General features: G+C 37.1%; 2 protein-coding genes across 2 annotated transcripts; one reads left to right on the top strand and one right to left on the bottom strand.

Moving 5' to 3' along the window:
* Positions 1-3314: 3314 nt before the first annotated feature.
* LOC139113829 (uncharacterized) lies at positions 3315-4640 on the top strand. The gene has a single exon (XM_070675249.1). The coding sequence runs from the start codon at positions 3315-3317 to the stop codon at positions 4638-4640; it is 1326 nt and encodes a 441-aa protein (XP_070531350.1).
* Positions 4641-6566: 1926 nt separating this feature from the next.
* Positions 6567-8582, bottom strand: LOC139113828 (uncharacterized). The gene is made up of 3 exons (XM_070675248.1): positions 8449-8582; positions 8103-8364; positions 6567-7997 (listed from the first exon to the last, which is right to left on the bottom strand). The coding sequence occupies exons 1-3, from the start codon at positions 8580-8582 to the stop codon at positions 6567-6569; spliced, it is 1827 nt and encodes a 608-aa protein (XP_070531349.1).
* Positions 8583-20502: the final 11920 nt, after the last annotated feature.

Below are 20502 nucleotides of genomic sequence, written 5' to 3'. Positions count from 1 at the left end.
AATTTTTCCGGTACCAAAAAAGTTAAAAGACGTACAATCATTTATCGGACTAGCCGGATACTATCGGAAATTTATAAAAGACTTCTCGAAAATCGCGAAACCATTGACGACGCTCACGAAAAAGGACGAAAAATTTCGATGGGAAATGGATCAACAGAACGCGTTCGAAATATTAAAGGAAAATTTAACCACCGCACCGATACTTAAATACCCCGATTTCACGCGCCCGTTTATCGTCACAACGGACGCCTCGGATCTTGCAATCGGAGCCATCCTCTCGCAGGGGGAGATAGGAAGGGATCATCCGATTGCATATGCAAGCCGTATATTAAACAAGGCCGAAAGAAATTACAGCACGACAGAGAAGGAGCTACTCGCGATAGTATGGGCGGTGAAACATTTCCGACCCTATATCTATGGAACAACATTTACGATTGTAACAGACCACAAACCATTGATCTGGCTGTTCAACGTAAATGATCCTGGGTCCCGCCTGATAAGGTGGAGATTGAAACTCGAAGAGTATAATTACAAAATAGTCCATAAAGATGGGAAAAAGAACACGAACGCGGACGCGCTTAGCAGAAACCCCCCGCAGCAAGAAGAAAAGCTCCCAATATATGTACTAAAAGAAAAGAACACATATTCAACAGAAGAAAAAGCGAAGCTCTTACATGAATACCACAACACACCAATAGGCGGACACCAAGGCATCACACGTACACTACACCGCATCAGATTACAGCATGAGTGGCCAGGCATGCGAAGAGACATAGAGGAATACATAAAGAAATGCGAACAGTGCCAGAAAAATAAGTTATCAAGGAAGACAAAAATGCCGCTAATAATCACAGACACGCCGACTAAACCGTTCGAAAAATGCGCCCTAGACATAGTAGGACCGCTACCAATAACGAACAATAATAATAAATACATTCTAACGTTTCAAGATAATCTCACGAAATTTAGTAAAGCGATCCCTATCCCAAACCAAGAAGCCGCGACCGTAGCAAAAGCGTTCGTGACTCAAATAATTTTTGAACACGGGATACCGGAATACGTTCTTTCCGATCAAGGAACGAATTTTACGAGCAACATTTTCAAAAACATTTGTAAACTACTACGGATGGAAAAAATACAAACGACTGCATATCATCCGCAAACTAATGGCGCACTCGAACGATCGCATCGAACACTGGCCGAGTACCTACGACATTACATCGACGAAGATCAATCCGATTGGGATGAATGGTTGCCATATGCAATGTTTACATATAACACAACCCCGCATACGGCAACCGGATTAACCCCCTTCGAACTTATCTACGGATATCGTGCTACATTACCGACAGCACTGAAGACCGCGCCGAAAGAAACGTATTCATATGACGACTATGCGAATGAATTACGCGAACGATTACGAGCCTCCAACTCTCTCGCACACGATCACGCGAAAACCGAGAAAGAAAAGGCAAAAGAAAATTACGACAAAGACTCCCGAAAACGCGAGTTTAGAGTCGGAGATTCCGTTCTTCTTTACGACGAAACGGTTCGACGCGGCCGGTCCAAGAAATTAGATGCGCTGTCGATAGGACCGTACATAGTACTACAAAAGCATAGCGATGTTAACTTTAGCATAAGAAAAGGCAGAAAAATAATAAAAGTACATGCAAATAGACTAAAAGCGTTCATAGAACATTAAGCATAAGCAAAAAAAAAAAAAAAACAAATTAGACAATAAGCAAAAAAAAAAAAAAATGTGTATATATACTTCTACTTACCAATATAAGCCCCAGGGACGACAGCCACCTGACGCTGTTCCAAATCCCGCGTCGTCCTTATGGCCAGACGCGGCTCCAATTTATGCCATAGGTAACGGACCCTGTGACGGGCCCGCAACCCCACGCACTCTGAACAGACTCTCGGCCGAAAGGCCAGGTAACACTCCTCACACACATAATAGAAAGACTGGGACTCCACTGAAAAACACAAAAAATAAATAAATCACACGAACACACACATAACATATTCATACTTCGCGTATAAATTAACAATTACTTTTTTGTTTTCTCTTTCCTTTTCTTTTCTTTCTCAAAATTACAACCACGATGTAGCTCAGACAAGTGTCAAAGGCTTACTAATGAGACGAGCGAAAAAACTTTGACGCTAAAGCCGAGAGCGAATTTTGATAAACCAAAGCTCCAAAAAAGTAATTGTTATCCGTGCATAGAACCCTATACCAAAGATAAAAAGTACGTACCTTTAGCCGACGCTGCATCTTCATTCCCACGATGAAGACGACCCGCGAAACTCACACACCTATCCAGCACGATATGCTAACACCTTTACACACACATACTTAACCAGTGAACATTTCAGATTAACGTTCACCACCGCGAAGGGCGCAATCGAAACCGCACCTTATACAATTACACAATTCACCCACGAACCCGGATTATATTATGAGGACCACGGACTTCTCCATCTATCCGACACGACATGGAAATTAGTATTAATAATAAACATCGCCGACTTTGAAATTAGATTTAAGAAATTACAAAACCAAGTCAACGACGCGGAAAATGCCTGTAATAAACTACATGAAGCATATAACGGTGAATTATTAAAAGAAAAATGTCATAATTTAGCAATGTTGGTTACAATGCAAAATAATAAACTAATAACCGCTGTTGCACCGGGGCCGGTGCACGGGGTCCGTCCTTCGGGATCCGTGATAGAGAGGGCGAAATAATAAGTTATCGAAATAAAAGATTGGGATTTTTATTTGATTACACTGTTGCACTTTTCTATCTCCCTAAGTTTTCCTTCTGTCGGTTCGGCACACGTCCTCGCGTTGTCACGCGTCCTCGTCTCCGCGAGGTCTCTTCTTACTTGGCACGCGACCGAACTTTCGTTATCACCGCTCTCAGTTTACGGTACGGACTATGATGCGACTGCCCGTCCGTGACGGTCCGCGGTTATTTAATAGTGACGCAGGGCCTTGGCCTCCTCGGGTTGCAATGCCGAACTTCGGTAGTTCGGCGAATGCAACCTCAGCGATTTCGGCAATAAGTTCTCGCACGTGTTTCTTTTATTATTTAATTTCTTAAGGAGGTTTGCTGATCTTGCATCCTCCGAGGTTATTTAATTACGAGATACTTATTCCGAAATGCCCTGCGTCATGTTTCGTGTTGTAACGGGGTTTGGGTTACAACACCGCATTAGATAGATTAACCGCGACCTATGAAGTCCAACACGTTAAAAGAGGTCTCATAGACTTAGTAGGCACAGTAGGAAAAACTTTATTCGGCATAATGGACGCCAACGACGAAAAAATTATTCAGGAGCAGTTACAACTGCTAATTGCAAGCCAGCAAACGACTCAACACGTAGCGAAAAATCAACTTAAAATATTAAACGGTACACTAAGCCATATACAAGAATTAGAGATTAAACTCAAGCAACACGACCGCGTCTTAACGAACGCGACCATCCTCCTAAGTCAGCAGATAGATAGAGTAACGTGGGAAATGGAGATGACGGAACACCTTAACACACTAAGAATACTCGGGACTGACCTACTGACTGACATACAAGACACCATCGACTTTATCTCCTGGACAAAAAAAGGCATCATTAACACACGGCTATTACCGATCGACAAAATCATAACAGAGCTACTACACGCAACGATTCAATTACCCGAAGGATCACAATTCCCGTTCGATACCAATCCTAAGAACTGGAATCAAATCGAAAAATATATATCGATTACAGCACATTACCGCGATCACAACGCTCTGATGATAATTATTAAATTTCCAGTCGTCACCGATACGACATACGAATTAAAAGCGGTCATACCGTTTCCCGTTTATGACCACGCTAACATTTTCAAAACAATTAAAACCGCGCACGAATATATCGCGTTAGACAAAGAAAATAACAAATACATAACCTTAACCCGCGATGAAATTAATAATTGTATCCGCGGAAGTAAAAAACTCATATGCAAAAACAATTTCGCGACGTACCACATATCAGATAACGCACCTTGCGAAGTCTTAGCACTCACCGAGCCGGGACGTCAAACCGAGAAATGCGAGACCCGCCATATCATATCTAATGTTAGCATATGGACAGCACTAAACGAGCCCCAAGCGTGGCTATACTCGACCGCGTCACAGACCATTGAACTACGATGTAAACACAAGCCGAGTAAAAAAATAAATATAATCAGATCAGGTAAAATAATACTAAGGGACGCGTGCCAATTAAATACAAACGACCTCACAATACAATCGAAAACTCTTCTAGGAGAAAGCGATATCAATATTTGTATACCAACATATAATATCACTATGATACCAATCAAAGATAGAACCAACATCGCTAAAATGACGTCACAATTAAAAAACATACAAAGAGAACCAATTGTACGAAATAAAAACGAACTACTACAACTAAGCTTAGATTTAAACAAAATGCGTTCCGAACTAGATAATAATAATGTTGAGGCAAAAACAAAAACAATAATAATATATTCCGTAGGATTAAGTACAACATTAACCGTATTTACTGCCATTATTATAATTATTACTATAATAAGAAAAAAATATTGTAATAAAAATAAACTATAATTAACCAAAAAAAAAAAAAAAAAAAAAGACGTATCACAAGCTCAACGTCTTCTCCCCGAGGGAAAGGGAACTTGTAAAAGGAAAAGGCTTGAACAAAAAACGAAACATTCAACCCTTTTTCTTCTCCCTAGGGGGGAGGGATGTTATATCCCGAGCCCTTAGCAACAGAGGCTCGGGATATAACGCCGGAATGTCGCACGCGCGCGACCATTTAGCTTGATCGGCAGAATACCGCCGATCAAGGTAACCCGGCATTTCCGGCCGGGACGCGAAGTCCGAGGACAGTCGCGGTTGCCACCCGCGATTCCGCTGATTGCTATGATTTTTGGCATAGCAACAGTAGGAGATATATAGGGGCAGCCGCGGCCCGGACAGTCAGTCGCTAACTAGTATCTCGCGTGGAATCTTTAATTGAAGAACAAGTGTAAGTGTAACTCTGTAAAAGAAGGAAAGAAGGAAATAAAGAAGTGAAACAGATTAATGAAAAGGCGACTTTATTCCTAAAACTACAAGTCTCTCCGGAGAACGAATCCCACGGCACCCTTGCGGTGTAACACACGGTTGACCACGTAAGTTGTCCACCGTGATGGGTGACGTCGGATCCATCCGAGCGTCACCGTCGAGTCCGACCATAGGTGGATGGAATTGCCCTGAAGGTCGAGAAGTCCCCTCACGTAAGCCACCAACCTCACCAGCAGCACCGCGGCGCAGAGTTCCTATCTCGGCAAGGACACCTGCTTGAGAGGAGGTACCTTGGTCTTGGCGGCCACCAAGGCCACCGTCCAGTTTGACGCACCGTTGGACCGCGTTCGGAAATAAACAACGGCAGCGTACGCCCGCTCCGAAGCGTCGGCGAAACCGTAAATCTCAATCTCCCGAAGTCCCGACAGCCGCATCCACCGCGACACACGCACCTCCTCAAGCGCGGCGAGGTCATGAACAAAGTTGCACCAGCGATCTCGGTCGTTGTCCGCGAGCGGGGCATCCCAGTTAAGGCCACGCAACCAGAGGCCTTGAATAAATATTTTCGCGCGAATTGTGGCAGGCGCCAGCCATCCCATGGGGTCGAACAACCGAGCCGACTGTGACACAACGGTGCGCTTCGTCACGATGTCCGTGGGCAGAGTGCGCACCCGAAACGAGAAAACGTCCGGAACGGGATGCCACTGCAGGCCCAGTGCAGTCCTGAGGAGACCACGAGTGAACGCCTGGCCGCGATAAGTCGCCCAACGGTACTTCTTGCAACAAGTCCTCGTTGCTGGCTGCCCACTTTTTCAGTGGGAACCCGCCCGCCATGCACAATGCCCGCACGTCCCTGAGCGCCGCTGCCGCCTCCTCTACAGAATCTCCGCCGGCCAGAACATCGTCGACGTACGTGTCGCGCCTAAGAACCGTCGCGCCCAAAGGATAGCACCGTCCCTCGTCCTCCGCCAATTGATTCAGCGTGCGAATGGCTAAAAACGGGACACAGGCGAGGCCATACGTTACTGTATTGAGCTGAAAGGTGACCACCGGAGAGTCACAGTCAGCGCGCCACAATATTCGTTGCAAGTCGCGATCCGCGCGATGCACCTCGATTTGCCGATACATCTTTTCGATGTCGGCCGTAAAAACCACGCGATGCCGACGCCAGCGAAGAAGCACGTCCGAAAGCACGGGCAGTAAATTTGGCTCCGTAAACAGTTTGTTGTTGAGCGATTCACCGCCGCACAAAGCCGCCGAGCCGTTGAAAACGACTCTTAGTTTGGAGTCCGGATCCTCCCCTTTCAACAACCCATGATGAGGCTGATAACAGACCGCAGCCGGAGCCTCGGCATCGCTCACGCGGGTCATGTGACCCAACTCCTCGTATTCCCGCATAAACGCCGAGTATTTTACGCTCAAGGATGCGTCCCGGCTGAAGCGCCGCTCCATGCAGTGCAGCATTCAGAGAGCGAGCGCTCTGGTGGGCTCCAGATTCGACAAGTCGTCCGCGCAGGGTAACCGCACCGAGTAACGTCCGTTCGCTTTGCGTCGATGCGTTCGCGCGTAATGTTCCTCGCATTTACGATCATCCGGGGACGCCGCCCCGGCCGCAGGCGTCGTCTCCTCCTGCTCCCAGAAACCGCGGATCAGGGCAGCGAGTGAGTCATCCGTCTCACTATGCAAGGCCACCGCTGATGAGGGCGCAACCGCACCGCCCACCGGGCCCGACACGATCCAGCCGAAGATCGTTTCCTGCGCGATGGGATCTCGGGGGGAACCGCGTCGCACTCCCGAGCGCAGAATCATTGCGTAAGCGTCCGCACCAAGAAGAATATCCGTAGGATCGGCGGACATGAAGTCCGGGTCAGCCAACGGTATCCCCCGAAGACAGGGCCAGTCGCGCGCCACCGTGCTGGCCAGCCCAGCATAAACCGTAATCCGCGGCAAGATAATCGCCCGACACGATGTCTCCAATCCCCCGCACAGGGGTGCCATTCGCAACGTCACCACGCCCCTCGCCGTGTCGCACTGCCGTCCGCCAACCCCGAAGATCGCGATGTTTGATCGTTCGCGCGGCAAACGCAGTCGTTGCACCAGCGCCTCGGTGACCATCGACGCGTCCGAGCCCTGGTCAATGAGAGCTCTAACGTGATGTTCGTTGCCGAAATGATCGCGCAAAGCAACTCGCGCCGTGGCAAGGAGGACGGTTCTCTTCCCCTCCGCGAAATGACACGAAGCGGTCGCGTCAGTCCTGTCCGTGGCGGACGCACTCGCGCCCGCCCCCGGCTCCGTCGCCTCATGGAGAGCCGTGTGGTGCTTGCCGCTGCACACCGTACACGTGCGGGTCGAGAAGCAATTGACCACCCTGTGACGTCCCAAGCAGTTCCAGCAGAGGCCAGCCTGTACCACGAAGGTCCTCCTCTCCTTCGGCGACTTCTTCTTAAATGCCTCGCACAGCATGACGAAATAGTCCCTGTGACACAGCGCGCATCTGTCACGCTCGGCCTTCGTCTGCGCCGTCCTCGCGAGATGAGATCGCACAGGCTTGGAAGAGCGATCTCCGCTCTTTGTTTCAGGCCGCGCTCTTTCCACCTTGACCGCCTCCAGAGTATGCAGCTGCTTCTCCAGGAACCTCTTGAGCGTGGCGTACGACGGAGTGTCGGACGAGTCGCCAATACTCGCCTCCCACTCCCGCCTGGAGATCGGATCTAGCATCTCCACGGTAGTGAAGACGAAGAGATCCTCGCTCGAGTGTATGGGCCGCCCGATACTGGCTAATGATCCGACCGTGCTCGTCATCGAGAGGAAAAGCTTCCTCAGTCCCTCCGCCGATTCCGTCCTCAACTTAGGCAGCGAGGTATACGCCGCATACGCCGATCGCACCAGCAAGCGCTGATTGTCGTAGAAGCCAGACAACGAATCTCACGCTCTGGCAAAATTATCTTCCGTCGTGAAAAATTCACTAATTAGCGACGCGGCTTCCCCCTTTACACCGACCTTGAGGTAGTGCAACTTCGTTACGTTTGCCAAGGCAATGTCATCCACGATCAGAGTCTGAAATAGGTCACGAAAAGACGGCCACTCCTCGAATCGCCCCGAGAACTTCGGTATCTCGATCTTAGGAAGAGTCGTTTGCGGAGGCGCGGAGACCACAGTTCTCTGCGGTCGCTCGACCACCCGATCCGCAGTCAGATCTTCCTGCATCTTGAGCAACTCTGCTCGCTGGTCAAGATACACGCTTTCCGCGACGTCTATAACGCTAGTGAGATGGTAATCATGTACCTTTAACGCGTCCCAGTGCGATCGTCAAAGCAGATCGTGACGCTCCTCGAATCGGTCCCACTTCTTGTCCAAGGCCACAATTGCAGAAGCCAGCATTGGGCCGGTTCTTCTGGCGGCGCCGACCTTTTTGACATTAGCTACTGTGCGGCTCATGCGACCCTGAAGTTCCCGCTGATCTTCAACAAGCGCCTCCATCCTTACGGTCGTCTGCTTTCACTGCACTTGTCACCGTACCGCACTGTTGTTCTTTCAAATCCGGCTCGAAGGACCATTAAATGTATGAAAAGACGGGATTGAGTACAGTTTCGGTTGAAAACAGATATATTTAGACTTCATACAAAAGAAATGTTTATGTACGCGCGACAGTGTTGCAAAAACTCAAAACGTGTCGCACGCGATTAAATCGAGACACCTGTCTCACAGCACTCGACGCGTTGAGCAATTGACAGGTCGCAAAAAAAAACGGGGAATCCGCACGCTATTTAAGAGACGACTGTGCCGCACCGAAAGGAGCCGCTCCTTTTATACCGCAAAAAAGTCTAGCATTTTCTGGAAAGTGCCGGCGCCGGAAACACGTCACGATGGAGTGATCTAGATCGCTTCAGATGAATTTTACCGGCGTGACGGCGACAAAAATAGGAGTTTAAATTGAGGTGACTCGCTGCTCACCAAGGCGCGCTGAAAATATTGATATCGTGGCTGGCGTCGAAGCCAGCTGTTCGGCACGCGAGCGCGGCGTGATCCACGCGGCACCGGCTCGCTAAGCGGTGACAGCGACGGTGTTTTCTCTCCTTTCCGAACAAACGTGTTTCTTTATATATAACTTTGTACATAAAATACACGTTTTTTGTTCTATCTATTTTTGCTGTACGATTGATACTTTTTAGAAAAATGTTTGATAAAATTGATGCTATAACAAGTTCGGGGTGAACTTATGTCTTACTTGTACAGTTTGACATGTATTTGTAATATTATAGAAAATAGAATGAGCCCCATCCAACGCCCAAACTCGTGAGACGCACCAAATTAATTTTTTTCGTCTCTCCGTTGTAGTATTATTATTTGACGCCTCATTGACACCTCATACGTTTTTATATAGGTTTGCAATATTTAGTTTTGTTTATCACTACTCGAGTTTCTCGAGAAAAATCTTTGGCTTTGTTCAGCAGAAAAAATTGCTTTGCAACTATTATAAAAATATTAAAATTAATAGACGCATTTTTAATAAAAATTGTAAAGTTTATTTTAAATATTTTAAATTTAAATTGTATTAAAATTTTTTTAGAGAAGATTTTATTAAAAATATTGCTCCAAGTTAAAAGTATCAAGACAAACCTACACTGAGAAAAAAATATAGTTATTTGAACCTAATGCATTTTGTTACAGAAAAATTTAGTAAATCTAACAAATTTTTAATTACATTAAATACGTAAGAGTTTATTCACTCAAGTGAGTTTGTTAAAGCGTATGAAAAATACTTGACTAAATTATTTATTTTAAAATATAATTATTATTTCTATATATTTTCAAAATATTTTGTTGCAACATTGATATATTAATTTAATTTACAAATATAAAGACGACCTAATAGTTTCGTGGTAGTTAAAAATTTTTATACATTTTGAACTAAACAAGTTACGTAGATGTACAAGAAACGATTTGTTTAATAAAAAAAATCAATTAATTTGTTTATTTTCTTAAACAAACAATATATTTTGTATATGTTTCCCATCTTGGTTTAATGGATGGATTAAGTGTTATAAAAAATAGACTAAATATATTTGTAATACACATTTTTAGTTTAATCAAATATTGAATTGTTTTTAATTTTATTTTGTTAAATATACAAATAAAATTTTCTTTTACAAATATATAAAATGTTTTGGAAAGTATACTATTGCGTTAACATTATTATATTTAACACATACTATATTAACAAATTTAAAACGATAAAACATAAATTTTATTTTGTCAAATTTCGTTTAGTTTATAATACTTAAATTTTTTTTTATCACGAAATTATTTTGTCATCTTCATATTTTCTACTTTAATAAATATATAGTTAAAGTAACAAAAAATTTTAGAAGATATCTATACAATAATAATACATCAAAGTAACAAATATTTTAGTAATTTTTATGTGAATTACTTTCGAACAACTAAATGGTTTAGTTCGTACAATTCAACTAATTCTGTTAATTTCATATGACTTGAAACTACAACCATACATCTTATTTGGTTAAAAGAACAAAATCACGGTTTGAAAATTAGTGAAACATATATAATTTGGTCCAAAAATGTTTAACTAAATAAAAGTTTGATTCAAAAATGAAAATTTGTAGAATCATACAATGTTGCCGATTTCCGGAATTTTTCTGGCGCGCCTACGTGTTAACACACGCGCGGCCCGCGATGCGTTTTTGTTACGGTAAGGAGAAGGGCATAGCAGTTTCGCCTAACATGTCACAACGTGCTCGTCAGTTAGAGATAGCTGTGGTTAGTATCAGACATCAGTGGCTGTTTTATTTCTGTGCAACAATTTGTGATCCTTGTATAAATTTTAACAGTGCGAAATGGCCAACATTATCCGCAGCTGGGGATTAAAAGATTCCGTCGAAGAGAATCTTGTAAAAATAATTGAAGGTACGTATTTATCTAAAAGTATTTTCTATTGTGCCATGCTTCGTTTCTGAATAACATTTTTTACAAACATATTTGTACATATATAGTTACTGCGTACATATATAGGTAAAACTTTCTACAAACGGTATTTCTCCTCGCCATACACTAATAGATAAATTTTTTCTAATATCTGATATTGTACAGAAAAAAAATTTTATTTTTGGTTATCCCAACCAAAGGGATGTTTAATTAATGTTTAATGTTAAATTTAATATTTAGTAAAAGATGCAAATGGCGTGTGAAATCTAACCAAATATTCAGTTGCTTCTTCTAAACGTACATATAACTAAAAAATTATTTGTTTACAGAACTCTACTATTTAGTTGCATATATTATAATCAAGCATTTGGTTCGGACAATAATACATTTTTCTTTTACTAAATTTTTTATTCTTTCAGATGATGTTCATAAATAAAGAAAATATTTCTTAAGTAAAACAGAACAATTTGGTTTGGTATTTGTAACCAAGTATTTGGTTAGAAATACGCAGTCAACTTGTTCTGTTTTACTTCAAAAATATTTTCTTTATTTATGAACAATTATCTGAGAGAATTAAAAATTTAGTTAAATCCAACAAAATATTTTGATTTAAGTTCCTTGCAGTACCAACCAAATGCTTGGTTAGAAATATACAACCAACTTGTTCTATTTTACTCTAAAAATATTTTCTTTATTTATGAACACTTATCTGAAAGGAATAAAGATGTAGTTAAATTCAACTAAATATTTTGAAAGATAAATGAAAATCTCTATGTTATTTTATAAAATTTTACTTTTATTTTTTAATAAAAATAATAGTAAGTAGCTGTTGTGATAAATTTTATATAAGATTTGGTTGATACTTTTAAAGATTTGCATAGTGGACAAAATTTTTTTCAAAAAAATTATTGATTCCGAGAACTAAATAATTAATTTATTTTAATGTAAAATACATATAGTAATTAAAAAATATTATTTTTAGAAAATCTAATAAGTGATGACACTCTGGGCGATTTGACTCCGGATTTAATAAAAGAGATGATAAAACCTATCGGTTTAAGAATAGAATTTTTACGGAAATGGAAAATAACATATATTAAAACAAACTGTAATGTTAGTATACGTTATATATGTACAATTTAATGGTTAAAAAAAAATACTTTAGTATAGTAAATATCTAATATGTATTTTAATGAAAAGGTTGAGCAAACCACTTCCGAGATAGAGACAGAGACAGAAACAGAGATGGAGACTTCGTCAGATATATCCGGTCTAAGTCAAAATCTAGTAGATGAACATAATAAATCATTAAAAAGACAGTTGACTTTTTCTGGAAAGTTGTCTTTTGAATTAAGATCAAAAAAAATATCGGTTAAAAATATTTTGAGTAAAAACCTCCAAGGACAGGCAATAATCAAGTCATATAAATTAAGTAAATTTTTGACCCGAAAGTCACGAAATTTGATCGTTGATATAATATTAACAGAGTTAATGAACGAAGCATCCCGGTAAATTTTTTAAATACATTAGATAATTTTTATTTTTATATTTTGGTAATAATTTTTTTGTTATATTATTTCTTACAGTTTAACTAACGAAGATTTTCAACATATTGCTGAGGCAATAGTAAAAGATTTCCCTACCGAAAACATTTCTACATATTTTATTCCTGCAATTCCCAAAAAATTATCTCGCGTGGGAAAATCTATAATTTCTCGGGGAAAATTGGTTGACAAATACAGGAATAGGTTACGCGACCTAAAACGCATTGACGCTTTATAATTTATCATTAATTTCTCAATCATGTAGTCAGTCAACCGAATATCTATCTTCGGATGAAGGTAAAAAATTTATTTTTTCATATGTACATTATCATTTTTTTTTAAATATATGTTAAATCTTTGATTTCTATGCTCTTAAATATTTTACAGAATCTACTCCCGAAGCAGAAGAATGGCTTAGAGCCCATTCTACACCGTGGGAACTTGTTTTAAATAAATGGAAACAGACTGTCGAACATCGACAAAAAATTCTGAAAGCAAATCGGAAATTAACATTGGGCGAAATTTTTGAGCGTTGGCCCATTTTGAAACATCCAAATGCATATAAATTAATTGCAGAGGATTTTAACTTTTTGAGGTTATCAGCTGAAAAATTAACATTCGACAATTGGAACAAGTTCTTTACGAACATCTTGAAAATTAGACCGGCAAAAAAAGATGACGACAATGCACGTTCTCTATTAGAAGTTCTTGAACTTGAAGATTTAACCGAGAGTAAGAATATTTGCGTAATTTTGAAATACTAGTTCCCCTAATTATTATGTTATTTAATTGTTATTTTAAAGAAATCATTAAATTTATATTTTTATATCTGTATTTATTTGTATATTATTTTAACTTTATAATCTATTTTATTTTTTATCACAGATAGCAAGATTGTTATACAATTAAAATTATTGCCCCACTTGCTGCCTCCGAAAGGTCGCGTATATCTAAAAAAACAGCATTGGAAACCGTCCATTATAGAATGCAAAGATAGTTTGATTGTTCATATAACAGTAAGTTAAAAATAGTGAAATTGTAATACGATTTTTAACAGTATTGTTTCTAACTATACTTTTTTACAGATACTCGGTGATATAACAAAAATACAAGAAAACCGAAGAGCAGCAGCGGCGAATATCGGTACAACCTTGCAGCCGTATGTGATTGCTGTTGGTCCAACACTTGCTAAAAGTAACGAATTTTTTTTAGCCGTAGATACCACAATCTATAAAATATTATCAGCTCTGGAGGCAATTGATATATGTTACAAAATATATCACGTGTTTGATTTAGAATACCCGGTTGAAAGTGCTCATTTATGGTTGCTTATGCAAAGAGAATTATATCATTATAGTAGCGATGTCGACAAATTGACGCCGTATGTAACAGAAACCATCAGTGATTTACGAACGCTTGAAAACACGAACGCCTAGTGTACAATTGTATTGTGCAAACTTTTACCTAAACTTTTTTTTTTAAAGCGTGTAAAAGAATTTACTTATATAATACCAGTATATAATACCAGAGTACTATTTTTAGTTTCTTATATATTTACTTTATATTAAATACAATTATGTTTTTTATTTTTTGTAAGTAAAGTTGTTTATTTATTTATTTAAAGTGTGCAATTCGTGTTTATTTATATATTAAAAGACTATTATTTCTTAGTTTAAAATTTAAATATTATAATGATTGGGTGCCCTTTTTGTGATAAGAGATTTAATATTAAAATTTTGTTTTTTCATATAAAAGTACAACATAAAACACTGATGCGTTTCGCATGCAAATGTCGCGAACCAAACTGTTCGCGAACGTTTGTGAATTTTATAATTATAAAAACACATATTATTACAACATTGTGTTTCACATAAGACAGTAGAAATTGAAAATGGTAATTGGAATATTAACGATAATTCTTGTAATTATTTAGAAATAAATAATGGGAGTGATTCTATTTCTACAAATTTAGCTATACCATCACTTCAGGTTACATCCTCCTTTAACGTCGAGTCATTAGATTGTAATATCGATAATTTTGATTTTATTATGCAAAAAGAAATTTCATTATTTGTTTCGGAATTATACGCATCTTCTGTTCTTCCAAGATCATTTATTTCTAATTTAATTACAAATTTAAATAAAATGTATAATGAGACTTTTTTACCAATAATATTAAAAACGTGTAATTCTACAGACACGAATCAATCAACACATGATCTGACAAAAATGTTAACAATTTTACAACATGGATTTCATAATTTTAAAACCGATCGACAAAGCCTGAAATATTTTTCAAAATTAGGTACTCTAATTAAACCAGATTCAATAAACATTTGTGGACTGTTAAGTTCTCGAGTAACCAAAGGAAAACGGAAAGCTGTGATTTCTAATATACAAATTCAGGTAATAAATACTAAAAAGGTTCTTAAAAAATTTTTGGAATTGCCTGATACATTATCTAATATTTTACTGCACATTGAGGAATGCAAGCGTAGTGATGCGATAGTTTCATATAATCAAAGTGAAGTGTGGAAAAAAATTGAATTAAAATTCGAAGGAAAATTAGTCTTACCGTTATTATTATATTTTGACGATTTCGAAATAAACAACCCTCTCGGCTCTCGCGCTAACATACATAAGCTCGGTGCTGTCTACTTCTTACTACCATGTATTCCATATGAATACAGCAGTACCTTGGATAATATTTTTTTTGCCCAATTACACAACACGGAGGATCACAAAAGAGCTGGTAATGTTAAAATCTTTCGCAATGTTATTGATCAAATTATTGACCTCTCGAGTAATGGATTATCTATAATAAATATACATGGACAAGAATAAACTATTTATTTTTCTTTATTAGGTATTGTTGGCGATAATTTGGCAATAAATGAAATTTTCGAATTTAATACTAGCTTCAACTCTCATAATTGGTGCAGAGTATGTATTGCTCAAAAAACAAAAACGCAAAATCAAATTAAAGAGGATCAGCATTTGCTACGAACCGTTACAAATTACATTGTATTAATTCTTGTAGTGGCGTTAAAGGAGAATGCGTTTTTAACGAAATACCTAATTTTCACATTATCGAAAATGCAACTGTTGATGTAATGCACGATATATTCGAGGGTATCTGTAGATATGAGATTGCACAATTATTACATATTTTTATTTGTAAAGAAAAATTATTTTCTCTCGATATCTTAAATAGTAGATTACAACATATTGATTGTGGACGAAACTTTTCCAAAAATGTACCAATTGCAATTTCGAGCAATGTTCTAAAAACACAACATTTAATAATCTCTGCGTCGGAAATGGTGTTTTTGGTTCAACATTTAGGTGTTCTTATCGGTGACTTAGTTTCTGTTAATCATAATGCTTGGGAAGTTTTCCTGACTCTCCATGACATTATTTGTATTTTAATGAATTCAACGTTCACATCTGCAACAATTGAATTGCTTGAAACATTAATTACTGAACATCATTCATTGTATTTACGAGTTTTTAACGAAATGCTGAAACCTAAACACCATTTTTTACTGCACTATCCCCGTGTTATCAAACAATTAGGACCAGTTAAACATTTATCGAGCATGCGATTTGAAGCTAAACATAAGGTATTCAAAAACAATGCTAAAGTTATAATGTCGCGTACAAATTCTCCTTATACTTTGGCATTGAAACATCAGCTTTCTTTGTGTCACAAATTTCTTAGTGAAAAAGGATTCTCAAAAAGATTAAGTTGGGGACCTACATTAAAGATATCAATAAATAATATCGCTGATTATTATAATTTTAAGCATGTTATTCCGGTAGGCATCCAAATCAAATATATACTTGATACTTGGGTACAATTTAATGGAATAATTTATTATAAAGACGCTGCCATACCTATATGTTTAAGTGATAATATTGTATTTGGTAAAATTTGTTATTTTATTATCGATAAGACAGATCAAATATTTTTTGTATATGTAGAATTATTTACCAAAGGTGCTAATAAACACTATTGCGCATACGAAGTAATAAACACAAAAGTTTGGAAAGTCATCAAGTTTCAAGATTTGGCTTCGTATAACGTACAAAATATAATTGCCATAAATGAAAAAAACTATATTTTATTTAATTAATTATATAATTGTACGTGATGTTCTCTCTTTTGTACTATTTGTAATAAATATAATAATTACATACTAAGATATTCTGTGCATTTTTATCATTACGTAGGAAAATTATTCAAAAAAGTTTTAAGTTAAATTAACCATATAATAGGCTCCAGTGAAATAAATATTTAGTTCAAATGAAAAGACGTCGAGTAAGATAAACTAAATATTTTAACAAAAGAAACAAAAGTATTTTGTTAACTTTATATACTATTTAATTTTTTTAATTATATATTTGGATTATTCAATTCCTATATTACATTTTTTTCAACAACTTTCTTAGTATAACAAACTTTACCGATATTATTTTCATACATATTTTAGTTAAAAACACAATTGCATCAATACATGAACCATAAATTCTTTTCATTTATTTGAATTTAGACTTCAATCAATAAAATATTCTTGTCTGTTAATGAAATGTTTTAAGAACCAATGTATCCGCCTAAATACAACAATTAAATCTTTTGTTCATGTTGTAGAAAATTTATTCTTAATAAAAGAATCTTTATTTGGTTTACTCTTATAGTTTATTATATACTTTATACATAATAAATATTTAGTTACTGTAAATGAACAGAATTGTAGAAAAACTATACAATTTGGAGTATGAATAAAGTTTTAATTTTAATAAAACACATTTTTCTTGATTTAATAAAAGTTGTTTAATAAAATAACTAAAATTTTGAATACAGCATTTATTAACAATGTCTACTGAATCAAATCAACTAATATTAACGCCAAATTTTTCATTAAATCAACGACAGATTTTCTTCAGAGAAATAAATATTTTGTAGTTTTAATTTTATATTTAGCTGCACATATCACAAGTTCGATTAAAGTAACGTAATTTTAGATGCTTCGTAATTCCACAATCATCAATTTCAACTGAATATCAATTAATGTAACTAAATATGTATTTCGTTAAACTTCATATTTTGTTTTTTAAAGCAGTCTTTTAGTTTCAGACAGAAGAGTTTGGTTTATTTAATTAATAGTTTCTTAAGATAACTGACGCTATCTACAAATTAAACAAATATGTTTATATATCAAAGCCTTATTTAATTGTATTAACCGCAAATGGTTATATTAAACACATACTTTTTTTACTTTAAAAATGTTTTATTTAAAATGTTAACAAATTATTTTGTCTAATTCGGAATATATTTTTTTGCACGTATGCAAACAAATAATTTAGTAAGGTGAAATAAATTTTACCTTTTTTAACTAAATTTTTTTCTCAGTGTAGGTTCATGCTTGTACGGTTTCACATAAATTTGTAATATTAAATAGAATAGAATGGACTTCATCCAATGCCCATTCTCGTAATCGAGACGCACCAAATACCTTTTATTTTAAAAAAGTAATTTTTGGAAAATGTCACTTATTTTATAGTTATCAAGAATCACGTTAGTTTTTCGAGGTTACGTGTACGTGCAATAAAATCATCATATCATTACGCGAGGCTTTTAATTCAAAGTTATTAAAATTTTCAAATCTCAACAACGGTTCAACAAATCATTTTCTATATATAATCCTTTAAAAACTTATATTTTATCAAGACTCGAGATTCTCGAGAAAAATCTTTGGCTACGTTCAGCAGAAAAATCTACTTTACAATTTAGTAAACACCATATCAAATTTAATTTGTATCATTATTTTTTAACAAATTTTTTATAAATGTCTAAATTAAATATCAATCAGATTTTATTACATTTTTTTCATTAATGATTACTTCTTGATCCATATATGCAATTTGTTAAATATATTTATTTCTATCAATTTTTTGTAAAAAAAGTATGGTAATTATGCATAAAAGGGTAGTCCTCTTCGATTTTGATGACCTTGAGATATGTTGTCAAGGTCACCTCCCTGAGAGACCTTGACCACTTTTTTGAGGTCGGCCCCTCCCCGTTAAAAAAATATTCACTAAGAAAGTTTCAAAAATATGGCAGGTATTTGAACTATATTGACGGGGTATAAATGATTAAATAAAGGTAAAAGTATTATATACATAAATAAATAAAAGTTTTTTAAAGTGCTAAATCGTTATATTTATTATTTGTATATTTTTTATACATTAATGACGTGATTACAAAATTAAATTTGTGGACTATTAATCCAGTATGGGCTACACAGTAGAACAATTAAATAAGAACCCGTGGCTTGCAGTGCAAGACGTTATTGGTGATGCAAGAACATGGCCTAAATTTATACGCGAAATATTTTGGAACAAAAATTTTAAGAATCACAATCGAATGATTGTCGTTAATTTTGCATATTTAAATGCTATTTCTGAAGACTTTCTACACGACATCTTAAAGTTCACATTAAAAAGTGCTTATACAAACGAGAGACGACGCAACGTTAAAGATAGGTTTCTATATTTAAATCACGAAGTAAGTTAATTTTTTTATAACTATTACATATTAAATATATATAATATATATTTAATTAATAATTTTTATAAATTTGTAGGAATTTGGACGAAGTCGACGTAGTCGTGTTTATAGCTACAGCATTTACTTCAAAGAAATGCTAAATTTAAATTTCGAATCACGTAATTAATGCATAAAAAATATACAAATAATAAATATAACAATTTAGCACTTTAAAAAACTTTTATTTATTTATGTATATAACACTTTTACCTTTATTTAATCATTTATACCCCGTCAATATAGTTCAAATACCTGCCATATTTTTGAAACTTTCTTAGTGAATATTTTTTTAACGGGGAAGGGCCGAAGTAGGGAATAAACACGGGTTCCCCAGGAGCTGGGAGGAGGGGACGGGGGAAATCCGAGATGAGGAAGCAGGTAGCCGTAGGTGGGAAGAGACGGAGGGGGTATCTGTCGCCCATTTATATCCCCCCCCCGTTTCTTCCCACCTACGACTACCTCTCCCCGCGCTCCTCTCATCGCGGACTTTTTTCCCCCGTCCCCTCGCCTCCCTCAACGCTCCTGAGTTAGAACCCGTGTTTATTCCCCCTCACAAAACTCCGCGCTAGCAACAACCGTTATTATATTACAAATACAATAAAAACTTACGTTTTTTAATTTTCTTGTATTCTTTTTATCGGCAGCAATTTGCTGTCCGCCAAAACGGATTGTTTTATGTGGGTGCACAAGTTTATCTGCTTATCAAGTACATATATGCGCTTGTCACTCACGGGATTTTCAGGAATTGAACGAAGAGTTCTGTCTAATATTAATATTCCACCACGGCTGCTTTCACGACATAAGCGATTGTCTAAATATAAGCTAAATTGAGCTAAACTGTGATTTTGGTGTGTACCACACCACACACCGCCTGTACTGAATGGGGTACGATCCCCCAACTCGCGACGCGCAAGAATATGCAGTAGCGACGAACACTTTTCCATTTGAGAGAAATTAGACGTTACACTTAAAAAAATTAGCATACGACTGACAGGCTACAGCTGTGAGCTCACTGCTGACAGTCAGAAAGTAAAACGAAAGAATTTTTTATCAACAGCAGTCCCGAAGGTGTGACATATACTCATGCGAATCTTTTTACAGCGTTTAGCACGTTTGAAACTTAAGATGCATTTTTATCATGCAATGAGAGATTAAGAAATTATTTCATTTAAAAGATGTATCTCGAAAAATGCGACATATACTTATGCAAATTTTTCTTATAGCTACACGTTTGAAACTCAAGATGCATTCTTGCACATAATGTGAAATTATTTTATATTAAAAATATAAATTTGCAAAT

The sequence above is a fragment of the Cardiocondyla obscurior genome, linkage group LG03 (genome assembly GCF_019399895.1).
Source record: "Cardiocondyla obscurior isolate alpha-2009 linkage group LG03, Cobs3.1, whole genome shotgun sequence".
Taxonomy (NCBI): Eukaryota; Metazoa; Arthropoda; class Insecta; order Hymenoptera; family Formicidae; genus Cardiocondyla; species Cardiocondyla obscurior.
This window is presented reverse-complemented; position numbering and strand designations above follow the sequence as displayed.

What these genes read in the sequence shown, in the direction of transcription:
- LOC139113829 (XM_070675249.1), top strand. Translation starts at nt 3,315, where the DNA reads ATGGACGCCAACGACGAAAAAATTATTCAGGAGCAGTTACAACTGCTA.
- LOC139113828 (XM_070675248.1), bottom strand. Translation starts at nt 8,582, where the DNA reads ATGGAGGCGCTTGTTGAAGATCAGCGGGAACTTCAGGGTCGCATGAGC. An exon ending in ATTGTGGCCTTGGACAAGAA is followed by an intron (nt 8,365 to 8,448) that starts GTGGGACCGATT and finishes CCATCTCACTAG; the next exon opens with CGTTATAGACGTCGCGGAAA. An exon ending in CGAAGTTGCACTACCTCAAG is followed by an intron (nt 7,998 to 8,102) that starts GTCGGTGTAAAG and finishes TACGACAATCAG; the next exon opens with CGCTTGCTGGTGCGATCGGC.